General features: G+C 39.8%; 1 protein-coding gene across 1 annotated transcript; it reads left to right on the top strand.

Moving 5' to 3' along the window:
- Positions 1-68: 68 nt before the first annotated feature.
- rab22a (RAB22A, member RAS oncogene family) lies at positions 69-19,726 on the top strand. The gene is made up of 7 exons (XM_049602096.1): positions 69-239; positions 2,772-2,851; positions 3,817-3,898; positions 10,274-10,345; positions 11,750-11,856; positions 12,413-12,522; positions 14,448-19,726. The coding sequence occupies exons 1-7, from the start codon at positions 204-206 to the stop codon at positions 14,543-14,545; spliced, it is 585 nt and encodes a 194-aa protein (XP_049458053.1). The 5' UTR covers positions 69-203; the 3' UTR covers positions 14,546-19,726.
- Positions 19,727-20,726: the final 1,000 nt, after the last annotated feature.

Genomic DNA, 20,726 nt, shown 5'->3' with positions numbered 1-20,726 from the left:
CACGGACTGCTCGACGATTTAACGCTGATATACGGTGTTATAACTTTACCTGAGAAGCGCGTTTGGCAGCTTGTGACCAAGATGAAGTCAAGTTGTTCGTAAACATACAAACACCTGAAGAATATTCAAGATTTAAAGGCAACCAGAGGAGAAAACTGTCAATGGTCATCATTAAAACTCAATTTGACTGAGAGGAGATCGATATGGCGCTGAGAGAGTTAAAAGTCTGTCTCCTGGGGGTAAGTCAGCATCGATTTATATGTGAACACGTTATGTCTGTAGTGCTCACTGTACATCTGTACCTGTGGCATCAAATCACCCATACTGCTCCTCCATCTGGATCTATACCTCACTGATAGACAGGTGTGTTTACATGAGTTAAATGTGTGGATACCTGTGATCAGCAGGGAGACAGCACATGCATTTTATTATTGCCACTGGTAGTGTCTTTACTGCACCTTGATTTCTTAAAACCAGTCACAGGAACAACATTTAAGCATGTCTAAACTGCATACAGCACCATAAAATCACCTTTCTTTTTACACTAGCATCCTATTAATACATGCTAGAAGTAAAAGCCTCACATGTCCATCTCCCAAGCTTAAAACAGAGCTTTTTCTTGTGATCAATTTTTTATTGTTTTTTTCATTTTATCAAACAGATGTGGCACACATTGATTAAACAAAAATAACAACATAATAAAGAGTAATAAACAAAAAAAGGGTATGATCATATTGGAAGACTAGCTCTGCTTTAGGGCACAGCTAATGTGGATCCTTATAAATAAAAAGAAAAATAAACAAAAAAACAATAGCAAACAGACAGTAACAAATGTAATAGGGAGTATCACATCCCCTACCCTAATAAAATCCTTAAAATAGAGCTTAAACAGTTTGATCAGTAATTTTTAAGCTAAAATACCAAACATGTTTATGTTCCAGCTTTTCAAATATGAGGATTTGTTGAGTTACAGGCCTGTAGTTTAGGCTGTGTCAGACAAAAACAAGGCATTTGAAGGCATCACCTGGGGCCACTGGGTGTTTTTCAATATTATTGACATTTTATAGACTTAAGAAATACTAATACTGATCCTTATATAGCTCTCTTGGTGTGGCAGCTCAGTCCATAGGGACCAGGGTTGGGAACTGAAGGGTCGCCAGCTCGAGTCCCCATCTGTACCAAGTATGGAGTGTGGACTGGTAGTTTGAGAGGTGCCAGTTCGCCTCCTGGGCACTGAGCAAGGCACTGAACCCCTAACTACTCAAGGCACCTGTCCATGGGCAGCCCCCTCACTCTGACATCTCTCAGTGTAATGCGTGTATAGGTCCTGTTTGTGTGTGTGTGTGTGTGTGTGTGTGTGTGTGTGTGTGTGTGTGTGTGTGTGTATTTCGGGCCTCTGTGGGTATGACAACAGAGTGGGAAAAATTGAATTTGCCCTCGGGGATTAATAAACTATATCTTCTTCTTTCTAACTTTTAAATAGCTTCACTGGTCTTTGCTGCCTGTAGTATTTCAAAATAAGTCATGGGAGCAACATTTCTGAACATATAAACAGCAGCAGGCATCATTTTCTTTACCAGTATCCTGCTAATAGATTCCTGAAGGAACCTCCTCACCTCTCCTTCCCATCATCTACTAATAAGATTAAAACAGATCTGAAAAAAAAACATTCAGTTGACCAACAGACAATTAATTAGCAACAATATCGATTTAACATTTTTTGGTTCTAGCTATCCAAAAAGTGAGGACTTGCTGATATAGATCATCTGAGCTGTTTGTTACGTTGGACCACTGGGCATTTTTCACTATTACTGACATTTCATAGACAAAATAATAAAAGAAAAAACTTATAATGAATATGATCCCTAATCCTTATACAGCTTTCTTAAATAACACAACTGATATTTGCTGCCTTTGGTATTTTCAGAGAAGTCCTAGGGACATTAGATAAACAGGCATCATTTTCTTTACCAGTGTCCTATTTATACATCCCTGAAGTAACCTCCTCATATCTCCTCCCCATCAGCCATTAATAAGATTAAAATAGAGTTGTAGCAAAACTGATAATCGACTTAATCTTTAAAGTCATTTTTAAAGTAAAAAAGTCCAGTCCCTCTCTGGGTCCATGTTCTCCAGTGTGAGGATTTGATTTGCTTTTCTCTGTAAAATAAGTATCTTAAGGTTTTGGACTGCTTGTCAGACAAAACAAGACATTCGATTTTGTCACCAAGGATTCTTGGAAACTTAAGCTGGGTATTTTTCACGTATTTGGCATTTTTGGATTAATGGATTCATTGATTATTCAAATGAAAAGATAGATAGGTTAATAGGTGATGAAAATAATCATAAGTTGCAGCCCTATTCCATTTATCACTTTCCTAAATAACATTATGGTTTTTGCTGCAGTCTCTGTTTGCAAATGAGTCACAGGAACAACATTCATCAGTGTCTCTATTCTGTGTATAACAACAGCATGAGGTTTTATTTTCTCTACCAGTGTCTCATTACACATTCCTGAATTAACATTATCACGTCATTTTCTTCCTCATAATAAGATGTAAAAAACAATGTAGGCTTAACTACGTCTGTCCTGTTTAACTAATATAACGTTACAGGCCTACAAGTGGAGCAGGAAGGAAGAAGATGCCTCGATAAAGCCATGACGTCTGGGAATATTGCCAGAGAATGTGCATTTGTACTTGTGATTAAACTTCTAGTAATTGTTTCCGACCATGTTTATTAAGCATTTTCTTTATTTTGTCTCTGTGCAGGACACTGGCGTTGGAAAGTCAAGTATTGTTTGGAGATTTGTGGAGGACAGCTTTGACCCAAACATCAACCCAACAATTGGGTAAGTTCTTCCTGTTTTTTTTTTACCAGTTATGTTTGTCCTTGTTTGTCGTCTGTCTCGTGGGTTTGTGTTTAGGGTTGTTGCAGGACATAGTCATTTAATCAGTTCACTTCAATTTATGGAATAATCAGTTCCAATTAGAGCTGGATAAGAGGATTAGAAAATTAATCAGCAACAATTCTGATAAACGGTTGATTGTTTAAATTACTTTTCAAGCAAAAATGCCCAAAGTTTTCTGGCTCCAGCTTCTTACGTGAGGAGCTTTGGGTTTTGGATTGTTAGTCTGACAAAACAAGTAATTTGAATACATATGTCATGGTGGCCTTCTGTTTTTTCATTCTTTTCACTGTTTTCCAACACTCTAAACATCAAATAATGAATTTATTAAGAAAGCAATTATCATATATTCAGAATGAAAACAATTATTAGTGCAGCCCAAGTTCCAGTTTCAATATTTAGTCATTTTATTCCTTTACCAATTAAAAGTACAAAATATTTGCTGGTTCCATCTGTACAAAAAAGTTGCTTGCACCCTGTGTCTGTTTCATGACATCATAAATAAAGTCATTTGTGTTTCTGTGGCTGTTGGACGAATCAACTAAGCAATTTTAAGACATTTCTTTGTCATCTTGTGACATTTGTCATTGTTTTTGACAATTCTAGCCTATCCCAGATTTAACAGATATTGTTATCAGCCTCAAAAGTACAGTATCAGTTGGACTCTAATTGACAATTAAGTCCCATTTAGTGTTTTACTGTTGGATGTTATTGTTCACTACAGCTGGCAGATGATTTAAGATATCTTAAACCAGCTGATGATCTGAATGAGGATGAGTGTTTTTCTCGCTTAGACCCTTGAAAATGAGTTGTGATGAAACCTTTAAGCTTCAGTTGCAGTTAAATCAAATTAATGTTTTTGTAATGTGACATAACACATCAATCATGAAGCCATTTCTCTTCCACAGGGCATCCTTCATGACCAAGACGGTGCAATACCAGAATGAGCTGCACAAGTTCCTGATCTGGGATACGGCAGGACAGGAGCGGGTCAGTAACAGACACTGAGGTTTTGGCCTCAGCATTTTTTTTAAATGGACTGGTATAGGGTGAACCTACGTAAGTGTATTACAATCACTTGAGAAAAAGTATCTGTTTTGCTCTTGTTTTTTTCCCGCCTGTATTAACAATATTTTAATCTCGTAATTCTTGCCTTCATTGAAAGGACAGCTCTAGATAGTCAGGAAATGTGGAAGAGAGAAGGGGAATGACGTGCAGCTGCAGCAAAGGGTCACAAGTCGGAATCGAACCCGACCTGCTGCAAAGCACTCTATAGTCCATATGGAGCTCACACTCTACCAGGTTAGCTAGATGTTGCCCCATAACCTTTAGCATTCTTGTTTTTCTGAAAACAAGAGCAGATTTTACCCCCATGAAAAGTTTTCTCTGCCATAAAGCTAAACATGAAAATTGCGGACAGGTTAAGTGAAAGTACACACTGTTATGTGGGTTGTATACATGTGGATATGCGGGTGAATATAGATGTGTATGTGTAGGTGTGTTCAACCTGTACATGAGGAATGTACATGGGGGTATACTGCTGCAAGTCAAGGTCAAGGACTGAAAGTTCTCTTCAGGCCTGATGCTGCATTCACATGCTCCTCGACAGGTCTCATTTCTCATGATGGGAAGTCGTTCTTCCGACTTCCGTGTTCATGAGCTTGAAGTGGAAACCACATGAACACCACAAAGAAGAAGTGTTGAATTTTATTGCCCAGAGCATTTTAACAACACGTTGGGAACAGTTTGAAGCTTTATATTACAAAGTGATTTTGTACCCAGACTTATTGCTGCAACAGTAGATCCCCTAAAATGTCTAAAATATTGCTTTACCTGACTAATGCTAATAAATTAGTTTTCTAACTGATCTAGGGCACTTTATGTGGACAGCAACTAACAGTTACAACCTAATACCATATTAAAAAATTACATAATATTACAAAAATTGACACGCAATATGTGAATTAATAAAAAGTTTATCACCATCGGCCTAACTTATGTTTTTTTCTGCCGTGTTTCTGCATCTATGACCTCAACTCGGCAAGTCCTATACCAAAATTTTTGCAGACTTTCAGAGTTGTTGTTTCAACTTGAGGGGGCGTTCATGTGAATTTTCATAGTCAGAAAGTAATTTTTCTGAATATTCTGACACCACGAGTGCAGGATGAGTTGTGGCTCTATAATTTTCTGTGCGCATGCATACATACATGTATATAAAAAACTGGAAAAGGTTTCATGTAAAAATGGCAAAAGGATTTTGTACACACTATGATATTGCCTTTTCCAAATAAAAGTGAAATGGAAAAGAGAAAACTTCTCAAAATTCTGAGATATAATCTTGTTAATTTAAAAAACACGGTGCAGCTATTTCCCCTCCAAGTGAATGCATAATACTGCCGACTAAACCTGAGCAAGATTCATGTGCTTCCGCCCTGCACAGCCAAACCACAGCAGCACACAGTTGTGATTTGTAATCGATCAGTTCGACTTGGTTTATTTAAAAAATCCACTCAATTCTCCCATGTGGTTTTTAAAGGAAGTGAGAAAGCTGTCTGCATGTGAGCATGTACCACTCCCTGAACTCTCCTGGGAGAAAGTGCAGTTAGTCATTATTCTGATAGGGGGCAACATTTACCTTCCTATAGGTCGAGCTCTGCCTGCTAACCAATAACCTACTTCTTTCAGTGCTCATGATTTAGGAGCCCTCTCTTAAATGACACATGCGGTGTCGTGAATTTGGATTTGTGAGTGGCGTCTGTTTGGTTTAGTAGAAACATCAGCAAGTCTGAGATGATTTATCGCTTCTGTCACCTTAAATCTTTGTCTCGCCTCTCACACTCACTCCTTCTTCCTCATTGCATTCGATCATTTAGAGACACAAATAAAGGAGTGATGTTCCTTTTGCGTTATTTTATTGTGCATACAGGATTGAATAGTGTTGTCTGTCAGTAAGTGTCATATTCAGGTGCCATGTCTTGTGTAATTTATACTCCGCTGTCTCTGTTGCAGCAGTATTTGAAATGCTTTATCACCCACGGGAAGTTTAGGGCTGAAACCACTTACAGATGACGTGATATTAGAAACAGGAGACATCTTGGTGTTTAAGTACAATTTTCACATTTAAGCCTGGCGGAATGACACCAGACAGTTTCAAAGTAAGGAACTGCTTTCTCTCTTGACTCACACCCTGCATCCCACATTTCCCTGCATTAGCTCTCCACATCACTTCCCCTTTTTCCCTGCATGCCCTTCTCCTTTTCTCATGCACAATCCCCTGCTGTTGCAATATCTTCTCCCTGCTGCTGTCCTCTCCAGAGAGGTGAGATAAGATGCCGTTTGCCTTTTATCCTCCTTTTTCCCCCTGGGGCTTCGGCTTCTTCACGGCCTTGAGGGGACATCAATGCAGCCTCATTTAAGATAAGATGAGAGGATGAAACCCAAGCCGTCTCGGCCCACTGGCGTGTGCTGCCACTGTGTCTTATCTTGGAGTCGCTGCAACTCCATGTCCTCTTTTTTTCCTCACTTTGTGTTTCCTCCTGTGGAATCTTTCTTTTCTTGGCAACTATCTATTTTTCTGTGATTCTTTTGTGTTCCTTTCCATTTTCTCCACCTTTTTTATTTCCACTTTTTTCACTCCCATGTGGCCTCTTGGCTTCCCAAGGGGTTCACATCTGTGTGTGAAAAAAGAGAAACATTCCTTCGGTAGGTTTTGCATATGTGTGTGTGTGTGTGTGTGTATTCATACAAAGCTGCTGTGGTATTTTGAAACCTTTCGTGGCTTGTTTTCTAACTTCTGTGGAGCTTTGGCCGATCACAATCTGTTGAGTTGAGAAAGGGGAACACAAAGCCAGCCAATGCACATGGAAGCAGAGACCGGGGCAAAAAGGAAAGCTCTGTGATTTCCACAATCCATATCTCGAGACCAGATGAGGCCTCACGAGTACATCTGAGCCCAGCTGTCAACAGCTCATCGAGTCCTCCCCCCCGACTGTTCCTCCTCACAGAAAACAAGCGAGGGGAACCTTGCATCCAATTGGAATAGGAGGGTTTCTTTCATTATGCACCCGGCTCGTGGTTTCAGCAATTAATCAGCACTCTCTAGGCATCACTGGGGCTGTTTTCTGGGCTGCTGTGTGGCCAGACGTCTGGCCTCGCTGTGATTGCTCTCTGGGTTACGGCACAGATAGACCACACAGGACTGGTGGTGGTGCAGCCCAACACTAGCCAATGAAATAGACAGCGCTCTCCTCAGTGCCGCTGCCAAATATCCCGAGTTGGATTCCCGTTGGTGGACCTGGGGCCAGTAACAACTATAATTATGTGGAATGTGTGCTTTCCTGAGGTAACAGTGTCACTCCAAGATGGATAGTTTATTCCATCGTATTGTAAAGGAAAATGAAATTGGCGGGAAGGCAGGGTCATTCCAAGTGAAGGTCTTTTTCAGACATGGGTTGTTACTTTTAAAATAAATATCATTAGTTAATACATGACACATGGTCTTATTAGTCTGTTAAAAGACCCAGTCCAGTATATATAGCAAGAAGGCAAAAAGAGGTCAGGAACTTGAGAAGGGAAATAATTCTTTTTTCAATTTTCATATCTGAAGTAATCTGTAAGTTTGTTTTGCTAACACAGATTTTGTAACAGTTACAACTTCAAAATCTTGCAGAGGCCATTGCAAACATTTTTACAGAATTGAGATCAAAAGCAAATACTCTACGTGTTTCAGCAGAAAACTAATCTAAACAGTGAGTGAATGGACTCATTCATGTTTTTTCAGCACTGTATCTGTGACTTTTGTAGCTTCCTCTTGGATGCTTGCAACCTACGTTGTGGCACTGGTCACTACCTTTTTATAAAAAGTCCTGACCTTACCTGCACACTGTGCCTAGAATCATCCCCAACTCAGCAAAAGAAAGATGAAGATAAGGAAATAAAGGCAGAGGGCAGATAAATACACCACCACACATTTGTAGTGGGTCATAAGCAAGGATTTAGAGGAATTACTTTTGTATAAATCATTTTTAGGAAAATCCTGCATGTTTTTTTGAAGGTGCCTTTGATTATGTTGAATCAAATCAATACATTTATTTGTCACACAGATAATCATACACAGTACAATATGCAGTAAAATTCATTTTATGCCAGCTCCAGAAACAATTAATAAATCAAATATTCTCTATAAATACAATGGTTATCCAATTATCTGTATGTTTTGGAAGAGGCAGAAAAGGAACAGATTTGGTCCAAGCTCCTGAACTTTTTAAGCGCAGCCAAACTAAAAGATAGCTAATGGCATTGGCATGGCAAACACTGTTTGAATGTCTGAAACATAGACCTTTGTTTTTCCACTTTAATGTGAGTACATTGTAAGAGTCTAAAGCCATGCCATTGGCTCTGTGAAGCAGTACCTGGGCACAGCGGTGCTTTGAGGTAAATGACAAGACAGCTGGACAGTTATTATTTTTCCCAGGTTCGCCATCTGAGTTAAGCATGCCAGCATACTAACATTTGCTAATTAGCACTTAACAGAAAGTACAGCTGAGGCTGATGGGATTGCTTTGCAGGTGTTTGGTGATACAATGTAATCCAAAATATCAGAGAAATTAAGAAACTGACCTGATGATGGTGTAACATAAAAGGTCAGGGGATCACCACCAGGTCAGTGAACGTCATCCTATGGGCACAGTGACTGTATGTATCAAATTTCTTGGTAATCTATCTGGTAGTCATTTAGATATTTCAGTTTGGACTAGGCTTGGGTGTTATCAAGGGATTGCGGCGGGATATTTAACAATTTTGAGGGTAATATATTTAATACTATCAAAAGTACAGATGCTTTTCTGTGTATTAAACTGATACGGAGATGCTGTATTGAGGTAATGCATTGTAATGTACAGCTCACGCCACCAGGGGGCAGTCTTTATTAGTGAAATAGACTGAGCTGAGAAAGATGGCAGCTGCAAGTGGTGGGGATAACGTTACAGGACTAGTAAAAAAATTAAAATGCCTAATAGATCTCCCCGCTGATCAATTAAATATGACTAGATATGGAATCATGAAAACATTACCACATATAACTTTTTTCAACTTCAAAAACAGACTATTAGCCAAATGATTTTATTCAAGTGCCACCACCACCTGCACATCGTCTCCATTCAGGCCACTGATCTGTCTGTATCCGCCACAGCAATGAGCATCATTGAGTCTTTCAGCAAGAATCTGTGGAAGAAGGGCGCTTATAGCCTTCATAGTCATTATTCTATGGGCCATGAGTATCAAAACCCAGCAGGACTTATCTAAGTAGGCTAATTGCATGGCATTGTGGGCTAGACAGTGCCATACATACTACAATTACATCTATCACCAGCAGCTCAGCTTTTATGGTTTTTCTGTACTGTCATATAACATATATCCTAGTGAAATGTCAGAAAGGTATGAAAAGCCTAGTCTGGACCAAAGTGGTGGACAGACAGACAGACAGGCAGGCTGATATGCTTCTATCATGGCTAAAGAATAATATGTTTTAAGATATTATGGCAGCAGGCTAATTGTTGAAGCCGGGCTTCAAAGAGCACTGGAAAGTATTTCACCAGAAAAATACCAAAACCTGGCAAACAAAGAAGAACTCCCCGTTTCTGATGCAGCTATGGATTCAGACGTGCACATGTTGTTTTGATTATGCAGGGCTTTGTGATGCATTGGGTTGAGATCAAATGTATAGTCTTCCATAAATATCATAACGCTAACAGCTTTTGACACATTCTGCTCATCTTTCTCTTGATGGCTACCACATGTGTGAGGTCTTGGTGGAAAGACTTGCCATACTTCCATTTTAAACAAAGCTGCTTGGCTTATGGGCTCAGAACACTTGGCCTCTGGTTTAGTAAAATGGTACTCTGTGTCTATTTTTTGCTCATTTATATACTCTGTTTCGAGTTTGTCACAGTCAGTATTATTGAGCCTAATGAAACTCACAGTGAAGTAATCACCAGTGCCTATGTAACGGATTAGCTGTAGTCTATGAAAAGCCTTGACTCTGTTTCTTGATCTTTGGGGTGTGAAAATGTATAATAGTACAGTTATACCACAGTGATATTTTTAGTACTCTTCATATCCAAAAGTGAAAGAAATTGGAAGGAAATCAAGGTAGTCTTCAAAGATGAATCAGGATTGAATAAAATACTCTGATCATCATGTCAACATGGTTTCAAAGCTTTATTCGAATGATATAATCAAGTGTAGGCAGAGATGGTCATTCAGAGGCTTTAGACAGGTGAACCTCCCCCCTGTCCAGCACTGCCCCGCAGCAATTCTTCAAAGTATCGATGCTCATCACTGCTTACTTTCTCTGTCTTCCCATAGTTTCGTGCTCTGGCGCCAATGTACTACAGAGGGTCAGCGGCGGCCATCATTGTGTATGACATCACAAAAGAGGTATTATTAACTTTTTCTCCTCAACTGCTAATCCATAAAGTGTTTATGGAGCTGTTTCATGTTTTTGTTTTTTCATGTCATTTCTAAATTTAGAATTTGCATGTGCATTAAAGGAATAGTTCAACATTTTCAGAAATGCTCTTATTCATTTTCTTGCCGAGAGTTGGATAGAGGCGTATCAATGTGTAACCTCCACAGATATGGTCACTTCTGGCTCCAAATAAAAAGCAAGATGGCGACAGCTAAAATGGCAGACACGAGGCTTTAAAACAGTGGTCCACAAACCAGTGGGTGACATCTAGCTACGTCCACTTCTTTTACACAGTTTGTGGGCAGGAGCAGCTGGCAGGTAACCAGTAGAGACACCAGGAAGTTACTGAACCCCTGTGAACATTTACGTTTTTAAATAAAGCAGATATAGAGTGTTCATTAGTAAGCTTTAGAAGGTGTAGGGGAATTCGTTACCTTTGGTTCGAGTTAAGCTAGGTGTTTCCCACTGTTTCCATTAATTATGCTAAGCTAAGCTAAGCTAACTGGCTGCTAGCAGGAATCTGTCCATAGCCTGGTTTCCATCAGTCAGTCTGGTTCAATTCACAATGGCTACTTTTGCGTTTCCATTGTCAGAAGTTGTGGATGGTACCAATAGAACCGTTCGTCACCCCTCTGTTGGGGTTCCTAGCACACTGATCAGATACCAAAAGGTGGAGCTAGAAACACTGCAGTCTGCTGATTAGTCAAGAGAGAGCGGTCACTCTCGCTCTACAAAGACTCAATGCACAAACCCGCTGTTTTTAAATATTCCATTGATTGAAACAGCAATTGTAAACAGTCTAGCCTGTTCTGTTTTGTCCTGAAAATGCTGGTGAGCAACCTCGTTCTGTGGATGATTAGTGAGGTGCAGATGTTCCTCTGCATTGTTGGTAAAGCAAGAGCTGGACGGAGAAGTGATGCAGCTGTTGCTACCCGGTAACAACCCCGTCTATATTTAAGAGTACTGTTTGCAGTCGAAACACTAAACAGATCTAGGGTTTGGGTACATGTCTATACGGCTTAGGTATCGGTTTTAAGGGTACTATACCAAAAGTGTTTGGAGGAAACTTACCTTCCCAGTTTCCTGTGCTCCCTAGTTTAATATTCTATTAACAAACATGAACTTTTATGTTTGGGTCAAATTTGACCAGCTTCACATAAAAATGTGGAGCTGGGTAACATAGGAGCCTGGGAACATAGAAATGACCCAGCTGCTGGCTCCACCTTACCATAAAGACATGAGTGGTATCTATCTTCTAATCTAACTCTCTGCAAGAACATATTTCCAAAATGTTGACCTAGTCCTTTAAACCTTCCTGAGAGATGTTTGTCTGCTTATCGGTTCAGTCAGTATACCATGTTGTGTATCATCAGGAATCCTTCCAAACATTGAAGAACTGGGTGAAGGAGCTACGACAGCACGGTCCTCCCAATATAGTGGTCGCCATCGCTGGAAACAAATGTGACCTGTCAGACGCCAGGTACACCTGAATTACAGATGGTATTTAATATGTCATGAACAATGCTGGTGAGCAGTGTAATGACGCCTTCTCATTTAGAGTTTGAGAGTGGTGATGGGATTTCGAATGGCTGGCTCAGATGGAAAAAATTCTTGTAAGGAAATGTTATGACCTTTTTAGCATCGGAATAATATGTGATGTTTGGCTCCGAAATATCATTGGAATTTACTGTGTGTGGAGCTGAAGTGCATTCTGCCCTGCGAGGAGGAATATTGTCTCTCATACTGATCATTATTCTGTTTAAGTCGTCCTTTGTGAAAAATAAGGTGATCAGACTCCAGTGGGAAAGTCATGGTCATGTATAGTGGACCAAATAATCTTTCGTATTTGAATCTTGAGAAGAATTGAAAAATCTCCCAGATTAAGATGCATGTATGCTGTTGGTAATATCATCCATAAATTGGGGAATCTTCCACATAATAGCTGTCAAAGTAAAATTTGATGGTAGGGCATGAAATCGGAGAATCTGTTTGCATATTGCAACATAGCAATTTTGAAATACCTCTTGTATTTACAGGGAGGTGTCAGAGAAGGATGCCAAGGACTACGCTGACTCCATCCATGCCATCTTCGTAGAAACCAGCGCCAAGAATGCCATTAACATCAACGAGGTGTTTATAGAGATAAGTGAGTGTGTTTCTTGAGCATTTGGTGCCATTGTGCATCCCCAGGTTCCCATTGAGCTGTGACAAATTAAGCATTGTGCAGCATTAAGATATTTATCTCGTCTCCCTTTGTGTTTCAAAGCAGGTACATTATGTTTTGTGCCTATCAGAGATGCACTTTCTAAACATTTCAAAAGTGTAATCATTCTCTCCGTGTTTGTATCAGACAGCGATGAGCCAGTTCAGAATAAGCAGTAGATAATGCCAAAGCAGAATCCACTTAATCATGACATCCTGACACTTAATTTCGGAAACACACATTTGCAGAGACAAGGGGTTGTGGGAGCAGTTGATTCAGCTCTGAGAGGCAACTGATAAGATAGAGAAAAGACATACTCAATAGTTATGTCCAAATTCTACACTACATGTAAATGCTAAGCAGGTTTTGAGTATGTAGTGTGTTCATACAGGTGAAGAGCAATTAAGCATACATATTACTTTTTGCATACATACGTACAGTGCAGGACACACACTTGAGGGAGAAATTGCTGCTAATAGGCTATTGATTTTATATCAGATGGAATGCCTATTTGTGGTGGTGTTGGATGTTAACTTGCTTTAAATTGCATGGGACTTTATGAAATAGCTAATTCCAATGACACTTGACCTATTCGATCTAATAGATATAATGAATTCATGATAATGGGTTAGTGTTTTAGTTAAAATCGCATTTTAAGAAGAGTAGAAGAGAGAAACAGACCCATAGTCCCTGAGTAGAGGCTAGCCAGCTTCCCATAGGCTATGTACCTGACAAATTTAATGTGCTTTTACTGAATTAAAGTTGCTTGTTGTTGCTTCACACAACTTCGTGTAGGATCTTCTCCTTCAGTATGAGGGTGTAAAACTCTTGGAGACAGCAACTATGTCTCTACCAACTTTCTAACACGGAGCTTCAGAATGTTAAAAATGACGGCCGCACAGATTCATTTGTTTTAAACTACTTAGCAGTAATGAGAATTAATGAAAATTTCAGGTAGGGCTGCCCTCGACTAAGAATTTTCCTAGTCGACCAATAGTCGTCATTTAGGGTCATTATTCGACTAGTTGCCCGCATGTTTCATAAGTGAGTAGTGCCACCATTTTATTTATCAACAACATGTTCCAAAAAGTGTTTTTAATTTGCATAGGGACCTTTTCTTGAGCCCACTTATTTTTGGAATTTTTTTCCAGTGTGAACACACTAAATACTCACAACTTGCCTAGAATCAATGAGCTGTCAGAAACTTGAAACTCAGTTAAAGTGGAAACAGACAACTTTCTCCCCCCTAGTGTTTCCAAGTGGTATTATTGTTGGCGCTGCTGTCGCAAAGACAACCGGATTGCTTTCCGTTTTCCTCAGAGCCTAGCAACTACCAACAACACAGGGCAAACTACATGCTGTTTTCCACAGTTACTTCAGTTGTTCCACCGTCTACCATTTCCACGACTTGGGATAGCACCACAAAGGACTAAAATTGATACTCTTTGTAGCTTGGGATAGCTACCGATAGCTACCAAGGAAAACAAAGTACTTTGCTGTTCCTGTTATGATTGCCGTAAATCAAGCCTTCATTTTCCTGGGAGTTCGCACCCAGTGGCAGATAGAATTGCACAGTGAAAGCAAGGCTGAATGCAGATGGTGTCATTATTTTATAGCCATTACATTGTGCTGTCAACGTTTATTTCACAATGATAGGTGTAAGCAAAAAGGCTTGTCTATTTCCACTTTAATTAGCATGTAGTTCTACCATAAAAAGTGTGTATATTTAAAATAGATATATATATAATCAAAGTTGCACTCGAACGTAGAAGCTTACTCAAGGCTGAATGATGGAAATCTGTATACGTGTGTGTGTGTGTGTGTGTGTGTGTGTGTGTGTGTGTGTGTGTGTGTGTGTGTCTTCAAAGGTAAGCGTATCCCTGTTGCCGACGCAGCCGGAGGAACTTCAGGAAAAGCTTTCAAACTGGGACGTCAGGCCTCAGAGTCTCGCAGGACGTGCTGCTGATGATGCCAGTGACTGCCCCAACCTGACCTGTGACCTGACCTTTGCTTACCCTCTGTGCTCCTGGTCTGCTTCATCTTACAACCACCACACACCCTCAAACACTCAGCCGTCACCGATACCGGGGTGAAGCAGTTCCATTCTGACGACCATAGCAAATGCATTTTTGCGGCACTCAACAACAGCAAATCATCATATATAGTCTGAACATTTCTGTCAGGAGAAATACTACAGGTTTCTGAGCACTGACAAAAAATGTCTGCATTAAAAATATATGTAAGTGAAAGAACCCCATACATATACTGGCTCCTGCTTGCAGTATTATATCCCCAGGTTGATCAGAGGAACTTTACAGCTGCACGAATTCAGAAATCATTTGTACTTGTAAATTTGTACAAATCTACTTTCAACCAAAACATGGACTGAAAATGTTTAATGTCACCAAATTATTTTGATAGCACTGAAGTTATTGCCTTTTGTTTCAGAAGAGATCTCTTCCCAAACATTCTCCACTTTGTGAAGGATCCATCTATACAGTTAATGTGCGTTGTCAATAATTTATCGTAAGAGTTTGATGGAAGAGGTTATGGTAGTCATCAGTGTTTGCACCGATATTTAATCTCATTTTTGCATTTTGGAAGGATATTTGAAGAGATGTTGGTGATTCACAGTCAAGCAAGAAGGATCGTGCACACTAAATTTATTGTGTGTTTGTTCTTTTCATCAAGAAGGCAAAACACCAAGGGAGTGTACTGATGATAATTGCAATCACATGGTGAAAAATGAAGAAATGAAAGGCTTGTGGGAGTCTACTTCCTTTACACTAAAGGAACAGTTTGACATGGGAAATGTGCTTTATTGTGTTCTTGTCTAAGGTCAGAAGAGAACATTGAAACGTGTCGGTACAGTAAATGTTAGGGATGTCAACCGTTAATCAGGTGACCACAGAGCCTATATTTAACCAGTTACGTATGTCAGTCCGTAGGTTAACTTTGCTACTCTTCAGTTTACTCCACTGTGCACCACCACCCTGGTCTGGTGGGAGGGAGCTAGCTCGCGGCGCCACACCATGGTGGCAGGATGGAGTTTATGTGAAAACATTGTGCTCACCCTCCAGTCTCCCTCCAGGTTGCCCTGGTGAGTAAGCAGCTTAATTATAAGCCACAAAACTCCTTTAGCACTGTTAAGCACTGTTAGCTCTGTTAGCACCTTTAGCAGCGTCAAAATGGCTAGAGGTGCTAACATCAATGCTAAAGGGGTTTTAAAGCTCAAAATGAAGTCTCTCACTCACTGGGGATACCTGAGGGTGACCAGAAGGTGGCCACCATGTTTGCACAGCAACACATACCCACCATCATGGGTGGGTGTTGCCAACGGTAATTGCAGAATGAGCAGCAGCGCTAGCTAGCTCTAATCCAGCCTAGGTGGTTCGCAGTGCAGAGCAGCAAAGACTAACATTAGCTAACCAGTGGAGACCGGAAGGTGGGCAGTTAGCACTTATTTAAGCACGTAAATGCAGCTAGCTGGCTGGCTGTCAGCAAAAAAACTGACCACCTCTAAATGGATAGCACTTTGAAATGCAGCGCTAAAACTCAATGAGTCAGTGGAGCACCAGACTAAAGGAAAGCGCCTCTTGTGTGTCTTGTCATGTTGCATTTTTTAACTGATTCGTGACAGATTAATGAGTGTTGGGCTATCAAAAGAAAAATAACCACAACTGACATCCCTAGTAAATATAAAGCTGGAGCTAGCAGCTGGTCAGCGTAGCTTAGCATAAAAACTGGAAATGGTGCAATCAGCTAGCCTAGATCTGTATAAAGGTAACAAAATTCCACCAGTATCTCTAAAGCTCACTGATAAACACTTTGTATCTGTTTGCTTAATCTGTACAAAAACTGAAGTGTAAATACTGGAATAATTTTACAGGGAGTTATGTGGCTGATAATTCTTGGCTCTGATTAGCTGCTGGGCAACTGGCGAAGAATCCAAGAAGTTAATGGTCCCAGCCAAGAAATAGTCTGGCACATAAATCCCTTCAGAATCCAAATGTTGTTTTAACTCTTTGATTTTTGTACAAATTCAACAAACAAGACAGAGCCAGGTGATTATCCCTGTTTCCAGTCTTTATGCTAAGATAAGCTAAGCTAAGCTAACCAGCTGCTGGCTGTTGTCTTATATTTAATGTACAGATATAAGAGTGGTATCGTTCTTGTGATCTAACTCTCCCAGAAAGCTAAGAAGCGCATTTCCCAAAAAAAACCCTCCTCCTTTAATTGTGATTTGTGTTGTTATTCTCTCTTCAAGTTTCTTTCTATGATAACAGTTCCAGCTGCTCACATGTGTGCCACACTTCCACATTACTGAAAGGTATTAACAGAATCCTGTGTATGAAGTCCACTGTAGTGCACACAGTGTAGTTGTTTCACAATATTGTTTTAGCTTTATTTTTCTCTAATCTCATTTTAACTGACGAGCCTGCCCGTTCTCAGTCCTCTGCTGCTACTTCTCAACAGTTTTACAGAGCAGGCAGATTTCTGTGAGGTCTTGCCAAATTCTATAATTGTCCCATAAACATTTTTCATCTTTCCTTCTTTTTTTTTTTTTTTTGCACATAATCAGCAACGTCGCGCACATGCAATGTTGTTTTACTACCTGGCCTGTGATGAAAACAGCGAGATCTGGAAACTACTACGACCTCTTTCAGAGGAAACTGAGAGGATTTTTGAGCTCAAAACTCCCCTCGGCAGAAGGTTATAGGTGCAGAATCAGACGTGGCGCTGTGTCGACATGCTGACCCCTTAATGAACCTTGGTCTCCATTCTGCTCTGAATTACTGTATGTGTTTCGTTCCAAGGTCTGCCTTCTGATTTTCCTTTCTCCCGACTTCTTTTGCCTCGTTCCTCTAAATTCCAGGAACTTATTTTAGGTCCAGCTTTCATTTTGTTTCAAACAAATGAAGTACACTATACAACCACTTTCGCAGAGCTCTATCAGTTCCTCTTACTACTCTGTGATCCATAACACAACAACACAGTAGTTTCATTTACCTCTTACGTTGGCCTAATTGAATGTCAGTAGATTCATGAGCCCCCACAGACTCACTAATTCTGTGTAATTTCATGCTTGTCTGTATCTCTTGAGCCCTTTTAGTCCCAAAACCTATTTTCAAAGGTGCCAAAAAGAATACAGATGCTGGCTTAATTAGACTGCATTTCCATGTCTATAAATTTGGATTGTGTGCTCCTCTGACAGCGCATGCCACTTTGTTTGCCTTTAAGCATCTTATACGTTGCTGTGATTGATGAGTTGTGTGCGAAGCAGTGCTGCTTGTTTCTTCAGGATTTTCCTACAGAGTGCAATAGTTGTTACTACTACAAAAGTAAAAATGTGACCTAATCCATGAAGTCAGTTACAGAGTGATAATGTTCACACAGCAGAGCACACACTAATGCAAACAGATGATGGTGACAGGTTTATAATGACCTAATTTTAGGCTGATTTGATGGTAGTTTCCCTCATACATGGGTGATCTAAATTAGCCATGTGATAGGGCACACCAGATCACCGTAAAAGACAGTGACAATCTAGGTCGAAATTTAAGGCAAAGTTCACATTTAAGTGTGGTTGAATGGAGTACTTTTCCATAGTCAAGTGTCTTACATACAGTGGATGTCAGTGGAGTGCAAACAAGGAAGCTAAGCAATGTACTGCTAGGGACGAGGGCAGCAATAAAACATATTTTAGCCACCTAAAAAAGTCCCACCTAAAAAAAAAAAAAAAAAAGGCAATGTCAGATCAAGTGCACGCTATATTTAGAATATTTTCACTGCATTATCTTACTGTCAGACAGCAGTTTTCAACAGGGAAATGAAGCTGTTATATTATTCTCCTTAAAGCCAGACTCCATTGAGAAAAACAGTGATTTAACATCACTGAACACAGGAGCTGCTGGTCTGCTGCTGCCTCCATCAGTTATTTTGTTTCTTTTATTGTATGACTTTGGCTTTTGAAAGGGTTAGTTTGGATTCACCAAAGTCACACAATAACACAAATTAACTCTGTGATTGAGGCAGCAGTAGACCAGCAACTCCTGTGTTAGGCAAGCTAAAATTACTGTTCTTGTCAATGGAGTCTGGTGGCTTTGACGAGAGCATGGATGGGGGACTGAAGCTAATTATGGCTTCCTTGTTAGAACAGGCTGTCTTCTCAGGTGGCTAAAACACATTTGCTACAGCCCCTCGTCCACAGCAGTTTTTTGCTTAGCTTCTGTGTCAGCCTGTTTCTCCAAACTGTGGGCATGCCTGCCGACAGACCACTACTGTATAGCATACTCTGAACATGAATAAGTAACTCCGAGCTATCTCTTTAAACTTGCAACTGATTTTGATTAACTCTGCTGTCTGTGATAATTGGCCCTGCATGGCATTATAACGACAACGCTAACCAGTATTTGATACAGCTTTTGCAATTATACCAAAAAGGGAATCAGTCTGGTTCTTTGAACACTGCAAATTGACTCTTAATTGGTCCTTATTACTACAATAACTATCACTCTGTCTGCAGTCTTTGAATATCTCTGTGAAATCACTGAAACATTCTTGTAATGTTATCAGACTCCTAAATGTCCCTTGATGTTATTTTAGGTTTTGACTGTTTGCTCAGCTCTTATCGCTACAAAGAACACAGTGCCAAATAATGTCAACGCCATTTTACCACACCGCGCATAACTAACTTTTTTTTTTATTGTCAATGTAATATAATGATTTGTGCTAATCACGTAAATGCTAAATGATATTTGAAGTTTGATAATGACTCATGTATGTTTTTCCTTTTGTGAAAACAGGAGGCATGGATAGAGATCGTGTGACAGTTTTGCATTGAAAAATACCATTAAAGAGTCTTAGGCTGGCCCTAGGAATGTGATTAATCTATATTGTGTATATTTTTCAGTGTAAATATATACCATCGAATTGCACATAAATCAATGACTATACTCTATTCTAAGTCAGTCGTGTGACCACAGTAGACACATCGTACACCGTCTGCAGTAATTCCATCAGCATTGTAGTTACCATATTTAGCTTTTTACTATGTTTCATATTGATTGCAACAAAATGCCTGAAAACACTTGTTTGCAGTGTGTTTCCAAATGTGTAAAAAGGGAATTGTCAATTTGTTTACTAATAAAAGGTTGACAAAAATGTATTTTGTCCTGCTGTGTGTGTGCATGAGAGAGAGGAAGAGTCTTCATTTCCTTGTGTTAGACTCGAGAGGAGTCTGCATTAACTTAGTCCTTGGGGATTCAGTGACAATGTTGTTAGTGATTGGTTGTGTTGTTCAGCTGGCAGACAGCCGCCTGGTTATATATATAAATATGACACTTGAGATGCGTGTTTGACTGGCAGAGGGCTTTTCGCTGCACTTTGAAAAGTGCTGAGAGGGCAGAACACTTATTTGACAACCTCCCAATCCCACACTGAACCCCGCACTCTTTATAAAGCATGTTTACAAACTATGCGGTGAATAGGAAATATGAAAATGTGCCTGTAAACTATTCCATCTGTAATAATTAAGGCTCATCTTTCCTTGAGGTGTCAACATTATAATTAAATATTACATGGCAGTGTGAGAGTAACATGGGAGCTTGTGTAAACAGAGAGAAATAGAAAAGTGAGCTTGACAGGAGAAAAATAAAGTGATTTATGAAATTAATTAAAGTTATAATGACACACTGGTGTAGTTCCAAATACATGATTTTGCCATTGAGCTGCTTTCTATCCAGGAAAACATGGGAGTTTTTCACAGTGTCTTAATTGATGCCGTTGCCTTACTTTAACTTGTCGAATACAGGTGTAACTAATAACATTATTAATGGCTGCAGTTAGTCACTCATGTGTGCCAAGGTGCTCGCATTGTGCACACTGGCTCATTGATCCACGGTATTGGAATGGAGCCATCATTAATGTCGTTACTTACTCCTGTGTTTGTTCTGCTATAATAACTCAAAATATTTATGGTGAGAGGGTTCATATTGCACCATTATGGCACATAGCCACGCCATCAAGCCCTTTCCCCCTTTATTGAGATACACAAACAACCACAGAATCTTTGTATGATTTATATAAAGGTTTTAAACAACAACAAATAAATCTTAATAGTTTTATGGCCTTTGGATTAATAGAAA

The sequence above is a fragment of the Epinephelus fuscoguttatus genome, linkage group LG1 (genome assembly GCF_011397635.1).
Source record: "Epinephelus fuscoguttatus linkage group LG1, E.fuscoguttatus.final_Chr_v1".
Classification (NCBI taxonomy): domain Eukaryota; kingdom Metazoa; phylum Chordata; class Actinopteri; order Perciformes; family Serranidae; genus Epinephelus; species Epinephelus fuscoguttatus.
The sequence above is the reverse complement of the archived record's forward strand: the minus strand, read 5'-3'. Positions and strand labels throughout refer to the sequence as shown.

Excerpts from the sequence above, each read along its gene's own strand:
- rab22a (XM_049602096.1), top strand. The coding sequence starts at position 204 with ATGGCGCTGAGAGAGTTAAAAGTCTGTCTCCTGGGG. Across the intron at positions 10,346-11,749 it reads TGTATGACATCACAAAAGAG|GAATCCTTCCAAACATTGAA; the intron begins GTATTATTAACT and ends GTGTATCATCAG. Across the intron at positions 12,523-14,447 it reads CGAGGTGTTTATAGAGATAA|GTAAGCGTATCCCTGTTGCC; the intron begins GTGAGTGTGTTT and ends GTGTCTTCAAAG.